Genomic DNA, 22,830 nt, shown 5'->3' with positions numbered 1-22,830 from the left:
GTATGGAGGACGATGAACGACCTCAGGAGGGCTCAACATATAGATTTGTATCTCATAGACACTATTAGTTATTGGGTTGCTCCTATAATGAATGTGGATACACAATAATCCCATCACGCTTCTGCTTTATTCCCAACTGCAAAACTTAAACATAGATGTTGCAAGGACTTTGGCCCTGATTGTAATCCAGGAGAAGGATTGTGTCAAGATGTCAGATGATTTCTGGGTTCCTTTTTTATCCCATTATAATCTCTATGATCATCTGCAGATTGTATAAAAATCCTAGATGCTCATAGAAAATCTGGTAAGCAGATAACATTGGAAATAAAGAGGCATTCTGCATGATAGGGCTGGGCATGACCCAGGTGGCATTTGACAGAGGTAGCACGTTGGGTTTAATCTTTGAGACTATTGACTATGGTTGGGTTTAGAAGGTAGTAGACAGAAGTTTTGGAGGCCATCGTTTCATTCTTGAACCCAAGCCACATGAAACACTTAACATGACTCTTATGATGGACAGGAATAGATCCATTTGTTATATATTCTATGTTTCTTACAACAGTCTAAAAATAAACAAAAATAGGGATTCCTGATTCAGACACTTAAAGAACATCTATGTGATATTGAGGTTTCTGATTCTTGGATTTCCTAAAAATACATTTTTTATTATGGCCATCAGAACTTCTCCCTTCAATGATTTCTGGTGACTCAAGGACAATTAGCAGACATACATATAGCTTATACACAGATTTTATATGCAAGTTAAAAAGCGCACTTATATTTTCTGTCTTCACCAGAAGAAAGTTACAGATCATTGTGAATGAACAGACGCCCAAAATATAAATGTAAAATTATACTAATACTGGGACCAATTACTCTATTTAAATGACTGCAAAAATGTGGTAAACATCATCTAATTATTACCACAGCGCAGGAAATAGTTCTGATCTTTATATGAGAGTCATCATTCCCTTCCTCTAGATGTTTTTCACCCCTAGCTTGTATCAATGCCACTTGTCATTATATTGGCAGCAGCTTCAGTATTGAAGCTATATACACATGTTCAAACAGTAATATAAGTGTTTTACCCCTGAAGGTATATTGAAGGTATATATACTTGTGTATATATACATATATATATATATATATATATATATATATATATATATATATATAGTGTGTATATATATATATATATATATATATATATACATACATACATACATATACATACATATACATATATACACATACATACATACATATACATACATATACATACATTTACATACATATACATATATTTGTATATACATACATACATATACATATATATATATATATATACACACACACATATATATATTTGTGTGTATATATATATATATATATATATATATATATTTGTAAGACAATTTCTTTTTACATGTATTAAATAGTATACTTTTACTTTGTTTTTATCATGTTACAAATATCGATTTACAAGCTAGACAGGTTTATATAAAAGTGTAAAGCTGGTTCCTCAGAATTGATATATAATGGTTAAATAATCCATACTCAGGACAATAATTAAATCTATACAATTTTATAGAACAATATTGTTGTGAATGCTTTAGAAAAAGTAAAATCCTTTGTGGTAATTCAGCAATATATTTGGTGACAATGTACAAGCATTGTAGGTTAACAAGGTGGTTGGGCAAATCCTGTAAAAGCTGTACATAATAATAATTTGTGATCTCTGATTCATAGAAACAGTATGGCTTCCTTTTCCTGACAACTGTACACAGAATAATCCTGTTTAGCTTGTTCTCCATATGGCAATACCATTGTCCTACACGTGGAAACGTGTTAGAATGACTTCTTCAATAGGCCCAATCTCCGCAGAGCATCTTTTTTAGATTCCTCTGAGGCATCACGTCCTGAAAATTGCACTGTAATCCCCTGGGGCCGAAAGCCAGTTGGTCTTGGCATTGAGAAAGTCCTTTTGATATCCTGATGAAGGTTTGGTTGTTTCTGCTCCTGAATGCTTTGAGGAGCGCTATGGCGCTTGCTCTTCTCTGCAGCACATACTTCATCACCTTTGAAAACCACAGTTTTCCCCAAAGGAACAAATTGACTAGGTTCATGCTTTAATAAACTACTGATGCTTTCAGGTTCATTAGAATATTTCCTGGGAGATTCTGGTGATAGGAAATTTGGAGGATGGTGACCATTTGTGATAGGAGAGGTTTCCCCAACAGCTTTAGTCTGAGCTGGAGTTTCTTTAACCAAACCAAGTTTGGTCAAAGCCTCATACCTGGTTTGTTCAGTACTCATATCCCGAAATGATGAGCTCCTAGACCGACTTAACTGTTCACGATGACCTTTATTGTCCATCTCATCAGCATATAAAGCAGGTCCAGTTAGATTGGCCAATACTTGAGCCTTGCGCTCTTGAACATTGACCGCTGCTTTGGCAATAGTTTTGTTATATTGTTTCCCAACTTGCTTAATATTTATGTTATTTGGAAATCGACCAGGGAATCTGAAGTAGTCCTCACTGATAGGTGAAGTTGCAACACTCCTTTTTAATTCCCCTGAATTCCCTTCCTTTGGGGACAAGGGTGAAAGATTTGCATTCTCTGCTTTTTTTTCTGAAATCTTTTGAGCAATTATCACAGGAGTTGGGACTGCACCGAGAAATTTCCGGGACTCTGATGGCAATTCTGAAGTAGGTTTTGTGTAGTCGTCTTCTGGAAGGACCATAGTCAGACTTGTAGAATAGACAGACTCAGTCTCTGTCTGGGTGGTTTTTCTGCCAATTTCTGATCCAATGACTAAATCTGTGTAGATAAAATATAACATTAAAAATGACCCCTCACTTATCACTTGATTACAACTATGATAAAAGATGTTTACAGTGATCAGCAAGAATTGTTCAAAGGCATATTCTTAAGCAAAAATGCTGCCTTAAATGTATGCTCCAGAAAAGATGTTAAACACATAGGTAAAGTTCTGCTTCAGAATCACAAACATTGCAGCTCACAAGTTAGAAGGAATGGTGATTGGCAGCTATATGTGATTGCTGCTCCTGATTGGTTAGCAGACATGGGGGCTATTTAACAAGGGCCGAATGGCCCCTGTACCCCTTGTTTCCACGTGAGCCTTCAGGCTCGCTGGAAACAGGAGTTAAGAAGCACTGGTCTTAAGACCACTGCTCCTAAACTCATACGCCGTCTCTGAGGTGGCGTATAGCAATCATGTATGATCGGAATAATTGACACCCCCTGCTAGCGGACGACTGGCCATGAATCTGCAGGGGGCGGTATTGCACCAGCGGTTCACAAGAACTGCTGGTGCAATGATAAATGCCGACAGCATATGCTGTCGGCATTTATCGATGTGCGGCGGACATGGTTCGCTATAGTGGATCATGTCCGCTCGCACATATATAAATAGACCCCCTATTCTTTACCTATATGGAGTAACAAATAAGAGCGTTTAATATTTCCTTTACAATGTCCCTTTAAATAGAAATTTTAATGTATAGCAAACAGAGAGAGTATACCCCCAGAATACTGTTTATTTGTTTGTTTTTAAATGACAGAATTCAGTTTTGCCTCTTTGCTTATCTCCATGATTAGGGCAGCATATGGACAAAAGCAAAAGCCCAGAATGAAGCAAGATTGACACTTGGGGCATCTAAAGTGTGGTTTATTATGAAAAAATATTTAAAGATATATTCTGATACTCTACAAACTAAAATATGACTTTAATTAAGCCATTAACTATAAAAGTTATTGGTTTACATGCTGGGTCCAAATAAAGATTTATTAAAGGGACAGAAAACCTAAACATTTTCTTTCATGATTTGGATAGAACATAAATTTTGAAACATATTTCCAATTTACTACCATTATCACATTTGCTTCATTCTCTTGTTATCCTTTGCTGAAAAAAACAACATTGCACTACTGGTAGCTGCATGAACACATCTAGCTAGCCAATCACAAGAGACAAATGTGTGCAGGCACCAATTAGCAGCAGCTCCCACGTATTCTTTTTCAAAAAGGGATACCAAGAGAACAAAGCACATTTGAAAACAGAAGTTAATTTAAAAGTGTCTTAAAATGACATGCTCTATCTGTCTCATGCAAGGTTAATTTTGACTTTCCTATCCCTTTAATTGTTTCAAGCCTTTGAATTTGGTTTACAATCTCCAGCAACATTACTGAATCCAGCTGGTGGTGAACCTAAAACCAAAGCCCCATTATACCTACAACTCATCATCACAAAGAGACAGTGCTCTGTGGTGCATAGAACTCATATACAAAATAATCTATTGTCTAGTCAGTGAATTACTGTTTTCTCTGATTACAATTCAGTACTTATGAGATCACTGTTACTTAAAGGGACAGTTCACCCAAAAACTTTCACCCCTTTAAATTATTCCCAATGATCCTTTTTACCTGCTAGAGTGTATTAAATTGGTTGCAAGTGGCTCCTTTACTCCTATTTCAGCATTTGAAATAGCTGATTTAGCTTGTGGTTTCCCAACCTATACTGAAAGTTTTGATACTGGCGTATACGCTATTGACAAGCCTAAGTAAACACAGCCAGCAGAAGAGATTACACCCTCAGTGGGGGGGCATGATAGTTAAGTAATAAAATGATAATTTTCCATTGTTCTCTCTATGTATTGAGCTTTGGTGTTCCAGACAAATATAAGATAAGGAAGCAAGTCTGTGTACATAAAGTGATAACATAATGAGATCTGATATTACCTGAAGCTCAACCCATTGTAATAGGCTGTGGTTTCAAAGCACAAAACCAGCTACTTCAGATACACAAATAAACCCGAAAATGCAATTTCTCAAATATTTTATACTCTGCAGTTGGTATAACAAGTCATTTAAAATACATTTATGGAAACACAATTTTACAGTGTACTGTCCCTTTAAATGAGAGGTTTCATTTTGTTTATCCACTAGTTAATGTAATTATTTGCTTCTATATATATCTGTTTTGGTACAGACAGTCTGCTCAGACCCACCTAAATGTTGGATGAACCTATTTATTGATAATACATTTATTGACAATACAATATTTGTTATTTTAAAAAAGATAAACTTAAACGTGCAAATCCTCAATCAAAATACAAAATGAAATGACAACATTATTTATTTAATTGTGTGCCGGCAAATAATGCTTGTAAGTATAAAACCAGTTTATGAATATATTATAGATTTAATAACGATGATGTTATAGGGAACTGAATATTTTGTTCTAAATATTAATTAGTGTTTAAAAAATGACCCCAAAAGATTCTATGTGATCTGCCGGCGAGTTTTTGATTATCAGACTCTAGTTCAATGCAATTGCTTACTAGTTCTGTAGGACTAGTGGCATATATACATATATATATACATACACATACCTATAGATACGTACATACATAGATATAAATATATTTAAACTTTATATAATTATAATAAAGATAGTACATATTTTGGCTTTCCTTATTTGATGTCTATATTTTCTCACATATCCCTGGATGACCAGTAGTTTATAACACACACTTACACACACACACACATATATATATATATACACACACAAACACCTTTAGTTATAGTATTATAAGGAAGGCGAAATAAATTACCTGGTAGCACGTACTCATCCACTTGACTTTTATCAAGCTGCACTAAATCGATGATATCTTCAGACTCAGACTGACTTTCTTCTGCTGATTTAGGAGAACAAAAGCCAAAACTTGTATCTGAGGAAATCTGTGGCTCTTCTATGTCATCTTCAAAAGCATCTAAAGTTTCTTCAAAAAACAAGAGAGCATTCTTCTCCTCGTTCGTTAGGTATTTGAGGTTTTCATCATCCTAAAAATAAGAAATAAATCAGTGAAAAAAGTAAATATAAATAACAGGCAGTGATTACTAGTGACATAGATTTACCTTTCTTGCCAGTTGTAACATTACTGACGGATTTAGCTGCCGCATAAGGAAGAATTCTGAGGGTTTGTCTACATAGACTGTCTAAGCACAGTCAGTTTGGGTGTTTTATATAATGATGGGTGGGGACTATTACAAGCGCAGACTCTTTAGATATTTAATGTATGTAGCTTCATAGCTAATTATACCTACACCACAGATTCTTACATAAGTTACTTTCAGAGAACAGATTACTGATACAAAGACAAACTAGATGAGTAAAACAGATTGCAATGCGGCCAGTCCTGTTGTGTTATTTATTATATTCACCTGACAAAACATTGTGAACTTTATAAAATGATATCAGAGGAGGAGAGGAAGGATATTTATCCACACACATCCACACACACGCACACACATGTACACACACACCCACACACATGTACACCCACACACATGTACACACATGTACACACCCACCCACACACATGTACACACCCACACACATGTACACACACACCTACACACATGTACACACACACCCACACACATGTACACACACACCCACACACATGTACACACACACATGCACACACACACACATGCACACACACACACCTACACACATGTACACACACCCACACACACCTACACACATGTACACCCACACCCACACACATGTATACACACACACACACACATGTACACACACACACCCACACACATGTACACACACCCACACACATGTACACACACACCTACACACATGTACACACACACACACATGTACACACATGTACACACACACCCTCACACATGTATACACACATCTACACACATGTACACACATACCCTCACACATGTATACACACATCTACACACATGTACACATACACCCTCACACATGTACACACACACACACCCTCACACATGTATACACACATGTACACATACATCCTCACACATGTACACACACACCCTCACACATGTATACACACAACCTCACACATGTACACACACATCCACACACATGTACACACACATACACATACTTCCACACACATGTACACATACATCCACACACATGTACAAACACTTTCAACACACATGTACACACACATTCACACACATGTACACACACATGTACACATACATCCACACACATGTACACATACATCCACACACATGTACACACACTTTCAACACACATGTACACACACATTCACACACATGTACACACAAATCCAGATACATGTACACAAAAATGTACGCACACATCCAATGTACACACACATCCACACACATATACACGCACATCCACACACATGTACACACGCATCCACACACATGTACACACACATCCACATACAGGTACACACACACATGAACACACACATCCACATACATATACACACACATGTACATACATGTACACACACACCTATACACATGTACACATACATCCACACACGTACACATACATCTACAAACATGTACACACAGATACACATACATGTACACCCACCCATGTACACATACATCCACACACATGTACACATACATCCACACACATGTACACGCACACACACACCTACACACATGCACACATCCACACACATGTACACACACACACCTACACACATGTACACATACATCCACACACATGTACACACACACACCTACACAGATGTACACACACATCCACATACATGTTCACACACATTTACACACACCTACACACACACATCCACACACATGTACACCTACACACATGTACACATTCATCCACACACATATACACACATCCACACACATGTACACCTACACACATGTACACATTCATCCACACACATATACACACATCCACACACATGTACACACACATCCACAAGCATGTACACCTGCATCCACACACATGTACACACACACCTACACATGCATGTACACACATCCACATACATGTACACACACACACACACATACACACACATGTACACACACATCCACAAACATGTACACACACATCCACACACATACCTACACACATGTACACACACATCCACACACATGTACACACAACCACACACATGTACACACACACAACCACACACATGTACACACATGTACACACACCTACACACATGCACACACACATCCCCACACATGTACACATACACCTACACACATGTACACATACATCCACACACATGTACACATACATCTACACACATGTACACATACATCCACACACATGTACACACACATATACACACATCCACTCACATGTACACATGTACACACACACCTACACACATGTACACACACACCTACACACATGTACACACATCCAAGTATATGTACACACACATCCACACACATGTACACACACACACACACCTAAACACATGTACATACAAATCCACACACATGTACACACACACACCTACACACATGTACACATACATCCATACACATGTACACATACATACACATGTATGTACACCCACCCACACATGTACACTTACATGTACACACACATCCACACATATGTACACATACATCCACACGCGTACACACAAATTCAAAAACATGTAAACACCTGTATGTACACACATAAATTAAAATAATAATAATAATAATGATAATAATATACACACATGTACGCACACATGAACACACACAAAAACACACATATGTATGCACACTCATGTACACACGCACATGTATAATCACCCATGCACACACACATGTACACGCTCACTCACACACACATATACACACACTCAAATGTACACACACACAAACATACACATGCATGTACACACAAACGTACACACACTCACATGTACACACACATGTACAAACACACACACTTGCATGTACACACAAACATACACAGATATATACACACAAACATACACACACATATGCACACATTCTCACATGTACACACACACACTTGCATGTACACACAAATATAAACACACATGTACACCCACTTGCTTGTACACACACACACTTTCATTATTTTCCTCCCATTTTCATGTAATTTTAATGAACATGAAACCCATTTTTTTTTCATGATTCAGATAGAGAATACAGTTATAAACAACTTTCCAATTTATTTATATTATCAAATTTCCTTCACTCTCTTGGTATCCTTTGTTGAAGAAGCAGTAATACACTACTGGGAGCTAGCTGAATGCATTGTACAAGCCAAAAACATGAGGCATATATGTGACACCACCAGTCAGCAGCTCCTGAGGCTACCTAGGTATCTTTTTCAACAAAAGATACCAAGAGAATAAACACATTAAATAATAGAAGTAAACTGGAAAGTTGTTCAAAATGCTCTGTCTGAATTATGAAAGAAAAAAAAAATGGGTTTCATGTCCCTTTAAATCTGCAGTTCTGAGAACTGGAAATGCCCATTGCAGACTTCAGAAACTTAAAAGGACAGTTACCCAAAAACTTTCTCTCTTTTAATTTGTTCCCATTGTTCCATTTCACCTGCTGGAGTGTTTTAAATTGTTTACAAATAGCTGATTTATCCTGTAGTATCCCTACCTATACTGAAGTTTCTATACCTAGGTATAGGCTATTGGCAAACTATGGCCTAGATTTGGAGTTTTGCGGCCAAAGGGGTGCATTAGCTACGCGTGCTTTTTTCTGGCCGCACCTTTTAAATACCGCTGGTATTTAGAGTTCACAGAAGGGCTGCGTTAGGCTCCAAAAAGGAGCGTATAACATATTTACCGCAACTGCAACTCTCAATACCAGCGGTGCTTACGGACGCGGCCAGCTTCAAAAACGTGCTCGTGCACGATTCCCCCATAGGAAACAATGGGACAGTTTGAGCTGAAAAAAAATCTAACACCTGCAAAAAAGCAGCGTTCAGCTCCTAACGCAGCCCCATTGTTTCCTATGGGAAAACACTTCCTACGTCTGCACCTAACACCCTAACATGTACCCCGAGTCTAAACACCCCTAACCTTACACTTATTAACCCCTAATCTGCCGCCCCCGCTATCGCTGACCCCTGCATTTTATTATTAACCCCTAATCTGCCGCTCCGTACACCGCCGCAACCTACGTTATCCCTATGAACCCCTAATCTGCTGCCCCTAACACCGCCGACCCCTATATTATATTTATTAACCCCTAATCTGCCCCCCTCTGCTTCCTATTTAAAGCTAAATACTTACCTGTAAAATAAACCCTAATATAGCTACAATATAACGAATAATTATATTGTAGCTATTTTAGGATTAATATTTATTTTACAGGCAACTTTGTATTTATTTTAACCAGGTACAATAGCTATTAAATAGTTAAGAACTATTTAATAGCTAAAATAGTTAAAATAATTACAAAATTACCTGTAAAATAAATCCTAACCTAAGTTACAATTAAACCTAACACTACACTATCAATAAATTAATTAAATACAATACCTACAAATAAATACAATTAAATAAACTAACTAAAGTACAAAAAATAAAAAAGAACTAAGTTACAAAAAATAAAAAAATATTTACAAACATTAGAAAAATATTACAACAATTTTAAACTAATTACACCTACTCTAAGCCCCCTAATAAAATAACAAAGACCCCCAAAATAAAAAAATGCCCTACCCTATTCTAAATTAAAAAAGTTCAAAGCTCTTTTACCTTACCAGCCCTGAAAAGGGCCATTTGCGGGGCATGCCCCAAAGAATTCAGCTCTTTTGCCTGTAAAAAAAACATACCATACCCCCCTGTCAGTATATTTATGAAAATCTTAGTAGTGCTATCCAAATAATATATATAAGTTTATGGCAGGGTTATAAACACAATACAAAGAAATAGAAACCCTTATCAACCATGCACCTACTAGACCATACAATTAATATAAATATCTGAATTCTTTTATTTAGTTAGTATCCATAAACATATTGAACTATATTTGCAATAAAAGGAAACTAAATAAAAGTTTATATGCGTTAGAACCAACTCTTAAGATATGCTATTCTTCTTACAAAACCCAGAACAATATACCTTCACAATTCAGCCTTATTTATTTAACACAATGGGACTAAAAACCTTTAACATCCAAGCAATACAATTCTAAACAGTGTTTATAAAACAATAGGATAAAATATATATTCTGCTATTTAACTGCAATTTATCCTAATACAAAATTAACCGACAATATCAGAACTTGTATAGATGAGTTACTTAGCCAATTCAGACACAGATTTGAACAAAACCTAGGCTTGTAACTACCAATTTAAAATACAATATACTTCACCAATTTTGAACCAATTCGTAGCGGTCTTTAGGTCATCTCATTTGAAAGAAGGTTTTTGCACAAATCAAGGATAAGTTTTAAGCTCCTTGCTGAAGTGAACTTTTTTTTTTTTCAGGTATATCGCAGCCAAAATCAGATCACTAATTTTCAACAAGTTACAGACAACTCTCTCTTGTGCATTCAACACTCCCATTATATAATCATTGATGACATCATGTGGGTGGCACTACGGGAGCTGACCTTCCCATTGGTTATCTGGGAAGTCTAAATCGGATTGGCCCTTGGAAATTTCATTTTTAACAGCCAGAAAGAACCTTCTGGCTGTAGTTCTCGCAACATAACACCAGGTGGCAGCATACAGTACAACATAGCAATACAATACAGCATTTCTGACATTTTTAAGCAAGTTAATTTTTTTTTTATAAAATGGTTATTTAATCAGATCACACTCTCTGCATTAATCATATATAACCCCAATTACAGATGGTTAATATTAGGTTATTTTTTCTGATTATTCTGATACCAAATATGTTATATTATTAACATTTTATTATATTAAGGTAATTTAATACTGCTAATTAGTAGCTTAAAATGCATTACAATTTTATCGGTATCCTGGCATTTATATGTGAATAATAGCTTATTTTTAATTCAGTATTGTACTGTATTCCAAGTGAATCCTGTCTATGTAGATCTGAAATAAGAAAATAAATGTTAATAATCACTTCTCTTCAGGTCCATAAACATCTATTCATGTTTTTAAACACACAGAGGCTAAGTAAGATCTTTTGTGTTTTCAAAACATATACATCATTTCTATGTATATCTGAATTTATTTCCTATATAAATATCCCCTGCAGCAATCATCCACCTAATACAATGTGCTTAATTTTAATATATATATATATCATGAATCATACTGTAAGTCATTTGTCTTCACTGTATTATCCTAACATTCTAACTTTTCAGTAACTTCAGTTGCCAGACTTTTTGTCTCATACTCACCACATGGGGTCAATCCATGAGGAGTTGTAAGAGTCTTTAAAACAGCATATTTCCTGTTTAGCCAGCAGTGCAGATGAGTATTTGATTTTATTTGTGTCACCTTCCCCCAAGAGGGGTTTTTGCAGTAAGTCTTCAAATAGAGATTCAGTGAGATAGAACTGTTGTATCACACGTGTCAAATTCCAAAGGGGTTCTTGAACACATTCTTTTCTCACCTCACCAAATGTTCTGAGGTTATAAAAATCTGCATATATAGTCAAATGAATAGGGTCACTGAGCTATTTCCTTTAGAAAAGAAATGTTTGTGTTTCAAAAAGGCTCTACTGATCGTCAATCCTGATAGACGTGTATTAGAAGCTGTGTTCAACAAACTCATGTTTAATTAATCCTGAGTTCTCATCTAACATATACAGTGTATAAAATATACATATATATATATATATATATATATATATATATATATATATATATATATGTACACATATGTAATATTCATCATAATATTCATATACTCTGACATAAATCCCCCTTCCAACTTCAAATAGATGTAGGACACATGTATTTGAATTGGCTTAAAGTCAGTGGTATTTGATGAGGATCAACCGTATACCTCATAGACAGTCTCTTATGAAGAAAGTTTGTTATTTTTAGCTTTCATGTTTATCAGTTAGGCATCTTTAAATTACAGTATGTCTTTAGTGCATTTGGGGATATGACACTTCATTCTCCCTCTATGACTTGTAGTTGGGACCTGGGATGACATGCCCGCAGTTGATTTATATGTACCCATTTATCTATGAAACCTTCCTTTTTGGGGATCCGTATTTTATAGGCCACTGGAGATATTTTGTCAGTAATGACAAAAGGACCTTTCCATGAGGGAAGAAATTTCTTCTCCCTAACCTGATCTCTTCCAAAGTTATAAAGATAAACTTTATCATTTATTTCATATTCCTTTTTGGATGTTTTGAGATCATAATAGGTTTTAGTGGCAGTTGCGGCTCTTTCTAAATTCCTTTGAGCAAATGCAAAGGCATGTTGCAGGTGTCTCCTTAGGTTTTCCACATATTGATGTGTATTGGCAGCGTTTATCAAATTTTGGTCTGATGTACGGTACAGCAGATGCTGAGGTAGAACCATTCTTCTACCAGTCATCAGCTCAAAAGGTGACATCTTGGTAGCACTACTTGGAGTTGCTCTTAATGCCATTAAGACTAGAGGTAGTTTTATATCCCAGTCTTTACCTGTTTCACTCACAAACTTTTTGAGGATTTTAACAATGGATTGGTTGTAACGCTCTACACCACCACTTGAGGCAGCTCTATAAGCAATATGGAGCTTTCTTTTAACCCCTAGTATTTTCCACATTTTTGTCATCACTTCGCTAGTGAAGTGGGTCCCCCGATCTGATTCGATTCTTTGGGGCAAACCAAATCTGGAAAATACATGGTTGATGAGCAATGCTGCACATGTTTCAGCACTATTGTTAGGTGCACTAATGCACTCTACCCATTTAGTGAACAGGCATGTCACTGTTAACATGTACTTGTTACCTCTTGATGACCTTGTTACCGGACCAATAAAATCAATTTGTATATCTGACCATGGCATTACCATCCCCCTTTTCTGCAATGGCGCTCTATGCGTTGGGGCAGTGGGTTGGAACTGTGGACAGATTAAACACCCTTGACAGTAGGTTTGAACATCTTTCAACATGTGTGGCCAAAAAGCGTAGTCACGCAATATTTCGTACGTGAGTTTGGCACCGCGATGACCAGATGTGGGAGCATCATGGGCATGTTGAAGCATTAGACCTCTGAACTTGGTGGGTACTACCCACTGTTGGATGCCAGTTTTGGAGGTTCTAATTAACAAACCATCCTGTAATTTGAATTGTGATTTAGATTTTATTAAGATTCTCAGATCTTCTTTGCCAATACAATCATCTTTTGAGATGGGGTTGCTTTCAGGATCTTCTATGTGTTTATAGAAGATGCCTACAATGGGGTCTTCTTTTTGACTAGTGATCAGGTCCTCACTAGGAGAATCCTGACTCCATTGTACCAAGTTAGGCTCACTCTGTTGTTTTGCCTGGTTTCTGGTAATGGCTTCTACCTGAATTGCACCCATTAAATGGTCAATATTAAGGAGTTCTCCAGTTATGGCTCCTTGTTTGGCTAATGAAACCGCAAGGTCATTGCCTTCCTTATCAGGACCTAGAACTCTGGAATGACCCTTGGTCTTTTTCCAGTGTATGGTTAAATCATTGGATACCACCAGATTATCAATCTCGCAGAACAACTTGCCATGCTTGACTGGTTTGTTATTGCTTTTCTGCATGCCATTTCTTTTCCAAGTTGGCAGGTATTCAACAAAACTGTCACGTACATAATTTGAGTCAGTTATGATCACAAATTCATGAATACCATGTTCAATAGCCATTTCAACGGTTTTGAAAACAGCAGTTAGTTCTGCAACCTGACTGGATCTTGGTCCAATATTGAAACCTATAGATATATTTGGGAATCCATTTGCCCCAGTTATACCAATGCCAGCGACTAATCTGCGCTCACTATCAATAGTGGCGTGGTAAGAACAACCATCAACATACACCCAAGGTAATGTTTGACAATGGTCCTCATTGTACATTTTATATGGGGAAAGCAATTGTTCCTCCCGAAAATCATCTTCTGATAATTCTTCCCCAGGATCTCTAGCAGTACAGTCGTGGAGCTCAGCGAGCCCTTGTGCGACTGGATTCTTTTTATTCTGCTTGTAGCAAATTTCTAATGGCCAGCCTTGCAAGGAAAGTGTCCACGCTGTTATGCGGCTATTAGACAAATTCCCATCTCTTATTCTCTCACTTTGCAAATATAGCAAAGGCTGGTGGGCCGTTTCTACAATAATTTTCTCGCCCTGTATATAGCTGCGGAAATTTTGTAGAGCCCATACAGTAGATAAGAGGGCTTTTTCGCAATCGTTAAACTTTATTTCTACTGGGGATAGATTTTTGCTCGCATAAGCAATGGCTTTGTTCAAATTATCATGCTTTTGGTATAACACAGCACTCATGCTTACATCTGTGTACCCTGTTTCTAAGTAGAAAGGTTTACCACCTTCAGGGTACGCTAAGCAAGGTGCTTGAGTGAGTTTTCTCTTCAGCTCTCTGATGGCTGTCTCTTGAGACTCACTCCAGTGCCATTTCACCTCTTTCTTTAGAAGAAGTAGTAGTGGTTTAGCTAATTCCGCATAATTATCAATGAATTTGCGAGAATAATTTGTCATACCCAGGAATGATCTCAATTCCTTTAAGTTAGTTGGGTTTTTAGAATTCACTATTGCTTCCACCTTTTTCTTCTGGGGATTTAATCCGTCAGAGGTAACTTCATGTCCCAAGAAGTTTACACGAGTACGGCACCATTGAGCTTTTTGCAGGGATAATTTGACACCTGCCCATTTAAGTTGGCTGAGGACGTGTTTAAGCTCTGCGATGTGTTTTTCAAAGTCTGTGCTTTTGATTAAAACATCATCAACATAAGATAAGGTTCCCCTTTCCAGTGCGTCAGGCATGGCCTTATGCATGAATACAGCAAATTCATGTCCAGAATTTATGTATCCAAATGGAAGTCTCTGGAATGCATACTGAACCTTTTGGAAGGAGAATGCTAGCTTATATTGGTCCTCTTCATGTACCTTTATGGTCCAATATCCCTGTGCACAATCAATGGCAGTGAATATTTTGGATCCTTGCATTTGTGCTAGGCACTGGTCAATGTATGGTACAGGCCAGCCAGACATGTATACTCGTTTGTTTAGCTGTCTTAAGTCAGCACACAAACGCCATTGTCCATTGGGCTTAAGGACACCTAGAATAGGATTATTATAAGAGCTGTGCACCTGTCTGATAATACCTCTTTCTTCCAAATTCCTTATGATCTCTGCAAGAGAATCATATGAGGCTAAGGGAAGTCTGTATTGTTTGACAAATACAGGTGGCGCATTAGGATCTGTTTGTATTCTTGCAATGTGCAAGTCTGTAGTACCACAGTCATAAGAATCCTTAGCGAAAATATCCTTGTATTCCATTAGGAGTTCTCGCAGCTGTTGGCGTTCGTCATCGCTGGAACAGCCATTAGCTAAGGATATTTGCTCTTTGACTATTTGCTGAAATCCTGGAAAGATTTCAGGCTGTCCTATTTCATAGGCTTCTTCCAATCTAGAGGTGAGATCCCCTTGATTATAGTTTACATTGCTCCCATGACTCTGGGTATTGGGGTAATCTTGCTGTTTGATTGGCTGATCAAACACTAGAGAGGCTTCTTCAATTTTACAGATGCCTTCCTCTGAGCTGAAGGGATAAATAGACTGAATATTAAATAGACCCTCTGGCATAGATGCAAAGGATTGTTCTATTAATTGTTCTTCAGTTAAGTATCCTTCAGGTATTAGCCCAATTACATTATTCTGGAATCCAAAAGTGTAATAACTTGATTCCAGTGCATATCCTATGGTAGTTCCCTTGGATAATGTTATATCCTGTGGGGTCATGTTATGCACAACAATATGTATTGGAACAGTTCCAATATTCACCATAGGAGTGTAGGTTACTGTGACACCCAGATTTTGTATTCTATGGGAGAGGCAAATCAGTGTTTCAGAAGTTTTTAATTTCTGACCTCTCTTTACCTGTAAGGGTAAAATAAATTTATCAGCCCCAGCAGGAATTATAACATCGCTAGATACCTGCATATTCACAGCATATGGCAATTGCTGGTTTGATTTCAGGGCTGCATTTTCATCCTGAAATACTTCAGGGTCCCCCTTTAACCTGCTCCAGAGGCAAGAATTAATCAAATCTATTTGTATGGCATATCTATGTAAGATATCATTGCCAATGTATATTTGATTATGGGGAGTATTTAAAACTAAAAACAGGTGCTTCACTGACTTATTACCGATAGAGATAGATAATAAGCACTTAGCTGTGATGTTATAGCTTTCAGACCTGTCATCCAGGCCGTTGACACAGTGGTCTTGGGGAGAAAGATATTTAATCACTTTAGGTTCAGCTATTTGCTCTAATAAACCTTCGCTTATATAGCTAGCTTCCTGTTTTAAATTTATTTTAGCATACTTGGTTTTACCAAGGTCATGCACTTGTATAGGGATAAATAGATCCTCTTTAACTCTCTCAATCCCTGTGAGGTATTGAGTGTGGCCTCCCCCCTTAGGGATTTTATGATCCCCCTTGTGGAGTGATATGGTTAATACATCGCTATCTAGGGAAATATTCGCTATCTTTCCAGGCGATATTTTAAAAGTATTACCATCAGAGCCACTAAAAGGAGTCTGATCATCTATTTGTAGGATAGTGATTTCAGGTACAGAGTTATTCCTGAAATGAATCTCCACAGCATCTGGTTTCTCTTCTACCACGTGACAGCTATGTCGGGCGCGAGATATACCAGATTTTTCATAATTGATAGGCCGTTTAACTTGCGACCAAATTACATTATTTATGCAATCAATTATGGTGCTTAATCGTTTCAGGAGATCACTACCAATAATTAAACGATCAGTTGGCAGATCCACTATAATGACAGGGTGTCTTATGACCCTGTTCCCCAATTTAAATTTTAACCAGGCAGTACCGTAAACTTTTAGGGAGTCACCCCCAACACCTATTAGAGAACCGTCAAATTCTCTTATTTTGGGTTTGTGGGGTGTTAGCTCATTTAGCTGTGTGTAGTACCTGTGGGATAAGATAGTTGCCTGTGACCCAGTGTCAATTAATCCCCTGATAGGGTTGGAGACTGAATCTTGCAGCTCAACTAGTACATAATATCTTCCTGCAGTTTCTATCATTTCACACATAAAATTTGCATTCTTGTACATCTGTGGGCTTCGCCACATTTTACCTGGATCCGCTGTGTCATTCGATGCAGAGGAAATTTCATACCTACCTGTTTCCCCTATGACAAGGTCAGCTGGGTTCTTGTGTACTGCATCTGTGGAAATAATGTTAAGAGAACACTGCAGAGGAAAAGTTTGGTTAATTTTTCCCGGCTGATGTCGCTCATTGTCACAGCTAATTTGTCCGTTTCCGGTCTGTGGGGAGATAACATGATTAGTATCATTGATATTTATTACTACATTTTTTATATCTCTCCCCTCCCCTTCAGGTGATACTGCAGTATTTATGACTGTGCCTGTGGTCCACTGCTGACCACTGGCTGTACCCCTAAAAAAGTATTGTTCGGTTGCTGAGCCGTAGATTTTTGACTCATATTAGCGATTTGTTCGCTCAACCGATTTAATTGGGTAAACAGCATATCTACCTGATTGTACAAGTTACCTCTACCCCTGGGCCTATCTCTTGGTGCCCCATTGTACTGATTCCTGGACCATTGGGTTCCCTCAGAATCAGGGCCACTATTTCTATTCTGGCGTGGTTGCCCCTGGGGTTCAGCTTGTTCAGTATTAATATTTTGGGGAGCATTATATACCTGGGGTGTCTGGTTACCCTGAGAATATCTTCGCCGTTTATTGTATCTACCCTTGCGCGGAGACCAATTATTTGGTGAGTATTCTCTTTGTGAGTAATTATTCACCTGATTATGTCCCCCACTTTGGTTATAGTCTCCCTGCGCCTCAACCTGTGTAGGGGGAGGGGCAGAATTAAACCTCTGTGGAGATGGCCTGTTTTGACTGGCCACCTCTGCATAAGTTCTGTTTTTAGACTCCAAATTGAGGGGTTTAGGTGACACCCTAGTTTCTGCTACAATTTTGGGTTTTGATTCCTTTTTAACCCCCTGCTCACTGGACTGCTGAATAGAGTATAACTTCGTACTCTCTTTGATCAGCCATTCCAATGAGCAGTCCTCATCAAAATCTCTAGCTAAGTTGATTTTGATGGGTGTAGGCAATGCTTCAAAAAATAAATTTACAAATTCTGAGCCATCAAATCTGGGATTATCTTCAGCCATACTGTACGCATTTTTCAATACAGAAAGGAATTCGATTGGACTCTGATTTGCACGACACTTTAAACCATATACCGCTATTTTCGCGGCAGTTTTAGTGCGATATTGCCCGAATTCTTTTCTGCATTGTTGTTTTACCCCATTCCAGGAATGAATATTCATATCCTTTAGTGAAACAAAGAATTTGTGATGCTTACTGTCAAATACCCAAGGCAGAAATTCAATTTTCAATTTCTCACTTGTAACATTCATTATAGCTAACGCATTTTCAAAAGCCTGTAAATGATCAATTACAGATGTTGTTCCCTTATTGGAGAATATAGGTACTGCGCGTTGGACGAAGGTGATTATTTTATGGGAATCATAGACTTTATCAGACTTATTTTGGGACTCTCTGTTAGAGTTTCCCTCCCCCGCATCAGCTGCGCTACAGCTGTCCTCTGGATTTACATCCTGAGGGGATTGTCTATTTGGGAAATCTACTTCTGACACGTTAGGGGTCATTTGTCTATGTTGTTCTATATATTTTCGTACCTCGTCCCTGACGCGTTCGCTAAAGGAGTTAGCATTATCTGTATTATTCTCATTGCTAATATAGGGGTTTTCATTATGGCGATATGACCTTTTTAAATCGCTTAATTCTCTCTGGCTTTGCGCAAGCTGTTTATTTAAATCTTGTATCTGCGCGATTAAGTCCATATTGTGCTTATCTAAGGTGGCTAGGTTTTGGGCAAATTCATCCATTTTATTTTTGGCTGTTTTTAAACCCTCTTCGCGTCTGCGCGAGGAACGAATACTATTTTCTAGCTCCTGTATTTGCAATCGTTTGTCTGTGACACAAAACGACATTTCGTCAATTATGCATATTAAAAGGGGCCAAGATTTTAGTATTAGTTCTTCTCGCTTTTTGGGATCTTTGCATTGATTAATCATTAATAATTCCTGGAAGAATTCATTCTCTTCATTCCACATATTATTATTAACGGTAATATTTTTAGCCCTAGTTTCAAGCATATCCATAAAATCATTTAATTCACCCGCAATATTAAACTTCCCTTTAAGGTAACTTAAGATATCTTTCTTAAGGACCTGACCTTTAGTAATAGGTATGGTTATGGGACCAATTTCATTGCTATGTATAGAATTAAATGAGTCACTTCTGGCTACAGACATTATTGTATTGGTTTAGTATTTATTTAACTAAAACGCTAATACAATTTTTGCCAATAAAAAGAGAGAAGAAAAAAAATTTATATTTCAAAAAAAAAAAAAAAAAATATTATTAATTTTGAAATATGAAAAATTAATATTTCGAAATATGAAAAATTTATATTTTTGATTAACTTTGAAAATATGAAAAATTTATATTTTTGATTAATTTTTAAATATGAAAAACTAATATTTTTATTAATCTTTCAAAAATTAATCTTTAATAATATTTCAAGATATTAATATCAATCTCGAAATATGAAAATTAATATTTCAACTTTTCAAAAAAAATTATATCTTCAAAATATAAATATCGAAATATGAATTTTTTCTTCTCTTTTTTCTCTTTTATAATAATTTCTATTTACTTACAAATATATTATATCAATTATGATGGATATTATTAAATCTCATGCAATGCCTCCAATTCTTATGTCAGTATATTTATGAAAATCTTAGTAGTGCTATCCAAATAATATATATAAGTTTATGGCAGGGTTATAAACACAATACAAAGAAATAGAAACCCTTATCAACCATGCACCTACTAGACCATACAATTAATATAAATATCTGAATTCTTTTATTTAGTTAGTATCCATAAACATATTGAACTATATTTGCAATAAAAGGAAACTAAATAAAAGTTTATATGCGTTAGAACCAACTCTTAAGATATGCTATTCTTCTTACAAAACCCAGAACAATATACCTTCACAATTCAGCCTTATTTATTTAACACAATGGGACTAAAAACCTTTAACATCCAAGCAATACAATTCTAAACAGTGTTTATAAAACAATAGGATAAAATATATATTCTGCTATTTAACTGCAATTTATCCTAATACAAAATTAACCGACAATATCAGAACTTGTATAGATGAGTTACTTAGCCAATTCAGACACAGATTTGAACAAAACCTAGGCTTGTAACTACCAATTTAAAATACAATATACTTCACCAATTTTGAACCAATTCGTAGCGGTCTTTAGGTCATCTCATTTGAAAGAAGGTTTTTGCACAAATCAAGGATAAGTTTTAAGCTCCTTGCTGAAGTGAACTTTTTTTTTTTTCAGGTATATCGCAGCCAAAATCAGATCACTAATTTTCAACAAGTTACAGACAACTCTCTCTTGTGCATTCAACACTCCCATTATATAATCATTGATGACATCATGTGGGTGGCACTACGGGAGCTGACCTTCCCATTGGTTATCTGGGAAGTCTAAATCGGATTGGCCCTTGGAAATTTCATTTTTAACAGCCAGAAAGAACCTTCTGGCTGTAGTTCTCGCAACATAACACCAGGTGGCAGCATACAGTACAACATAGCAATACAATACAGCATTTCTGACATTTTTAAGCAAGTTAATTTTTTTTTTATAAAATGGTTATTTAATCAGATCACACTCTCTGCATTAATCATATATAACCCCAATTACAGATGGTTAATATTAGGTTATTTTTTCTGATTATTCTGATACCAAATATGTTATATTATTAACATTTTATTATATTAAGGTAATTTAATACTGCTAATTAGTAGCTTAAAATGCATTACAATTTTATCGGTATCCTGGCATTTATATGTGAATAATAGCTTATTTTTAATTCAGTATTGTACTGTATTCCAAGTGAATCCTGTCTATGTAGATCTGAAATAAGAAAATAAATGTTAATAATCACTTCTCTTCAGGTCCATAAACATCTATTCATGTTTTTAAACACACAGAGGCTAAGTAAGATCTTTTGTGTTTTCAAAACATATACATCATTTCTATGTATATCTGAATTTATTTCCTATATAAATATCCCCTGCAGCAATCATCCACCTAATACAATGTGCTTAATTTTAATATATATATATATCATGAATCATACTGTAAGTCATTTGTCTTCACTGTATTATCCTAACATTCTAACTTTTCAGTAACTTCAGTTGCCAGACTTTTTGTCTCATACTCACCACATGGGGTCAATCCATGAGGAGTTGTAAGAGTCTTTAAAACAGCATATTTCCTGTTTAGCCAGCAGTGCAGATGAGTATTTGATTTTATTTGTGTCACCTTCCCCCAAGAGGGGTTTTTGCAGTAAGTCTTCAAATAGAGATTCAGTGAGATAGAACTGTTGTATCACACGTGTCAAATTCCAAAGGGGTTCTTGAACACATTCTTTTCTCACCTCACCAAATGTTCTGAGGTTATAAAAATCTGCATATATAGTCAAATGAATAGGGTCACTGAGCTATTTCCTTTAGAAAAGAAATGTTTGTGTTTCAAAAAGGCTCTACTGATCGTCAATCCTGATAGACGTGTATTAGAAGCTGTGTTCAACAAACTCATGTTTAATTAATCCTGAGTTCTCATCTAACATATACAGTGTATAAAATATACATATATATATATATATATATATA

At 36.4% G+C, this 22,830-nt stretch overlaps 1 protein-coding gene across 2 annotated transcripts in view; it reads right to left on the bottom strand.

Moving 5' to 3' along the window:
- Nucleotides 1-1,403: 1,403 nt before the first annotated feature.
- The window catches only part of PROSER2 (proline and serine rich 2), a 104,194-nt gene continuing 82,767 nt past the window's right edge, over nucleotides 1,404-22,830 (bottom strand). Inside the window, exons 1-3 of one of the 2 annotated variants that reach the window (XM_053716465.1) lie at nucleotides 5,946-6,069; nucleotides 5,642-5,870; nucleotides 1,404-2,822 (exon numbers count right to left, since the gene is read on the bottom strand). In XM_053716465.1, coding sequence (XP_053572440.1) covers nucleotides 1,849-2,822; nucleotides 5,642-5,870; nucleotides 5,946-5,990 — 1,248 coding nt within the window. In that variant the 5' untranslated portion in view covers nucleotides 5,991-6,069 and the 3' untranslated portion in view covers nucleotides 1,404-1,848. Of the gene's footprint in view, nucleotides 2,823-5,641; nucleotides 5,871-5,945; nucleotides 6,070-22,830 lie in introns of those variants that run through there. The other variant, XM_053716464.1, reaches the window with a different exon arrangement.

Source organism: Bombina bombina, chromosome 6, assembly GCF_027579735.1.
Source record: "Bombina bombina isolate aBomBom1 chromosome 6, aBomBom1.pri, whole genome shotgun sequence".
In the NCBI taxonomy this organism is placed as follows: Eukaryota; Metazoa; Chordata; class Amphibia; order Anura; family Bombinatoridae; genus Bombina; species Bombina bombina.
Note: the sequence above shows the minus strand (reverse complement) of the source record. Positions and strands in the feature narration are given on the sequence as shown.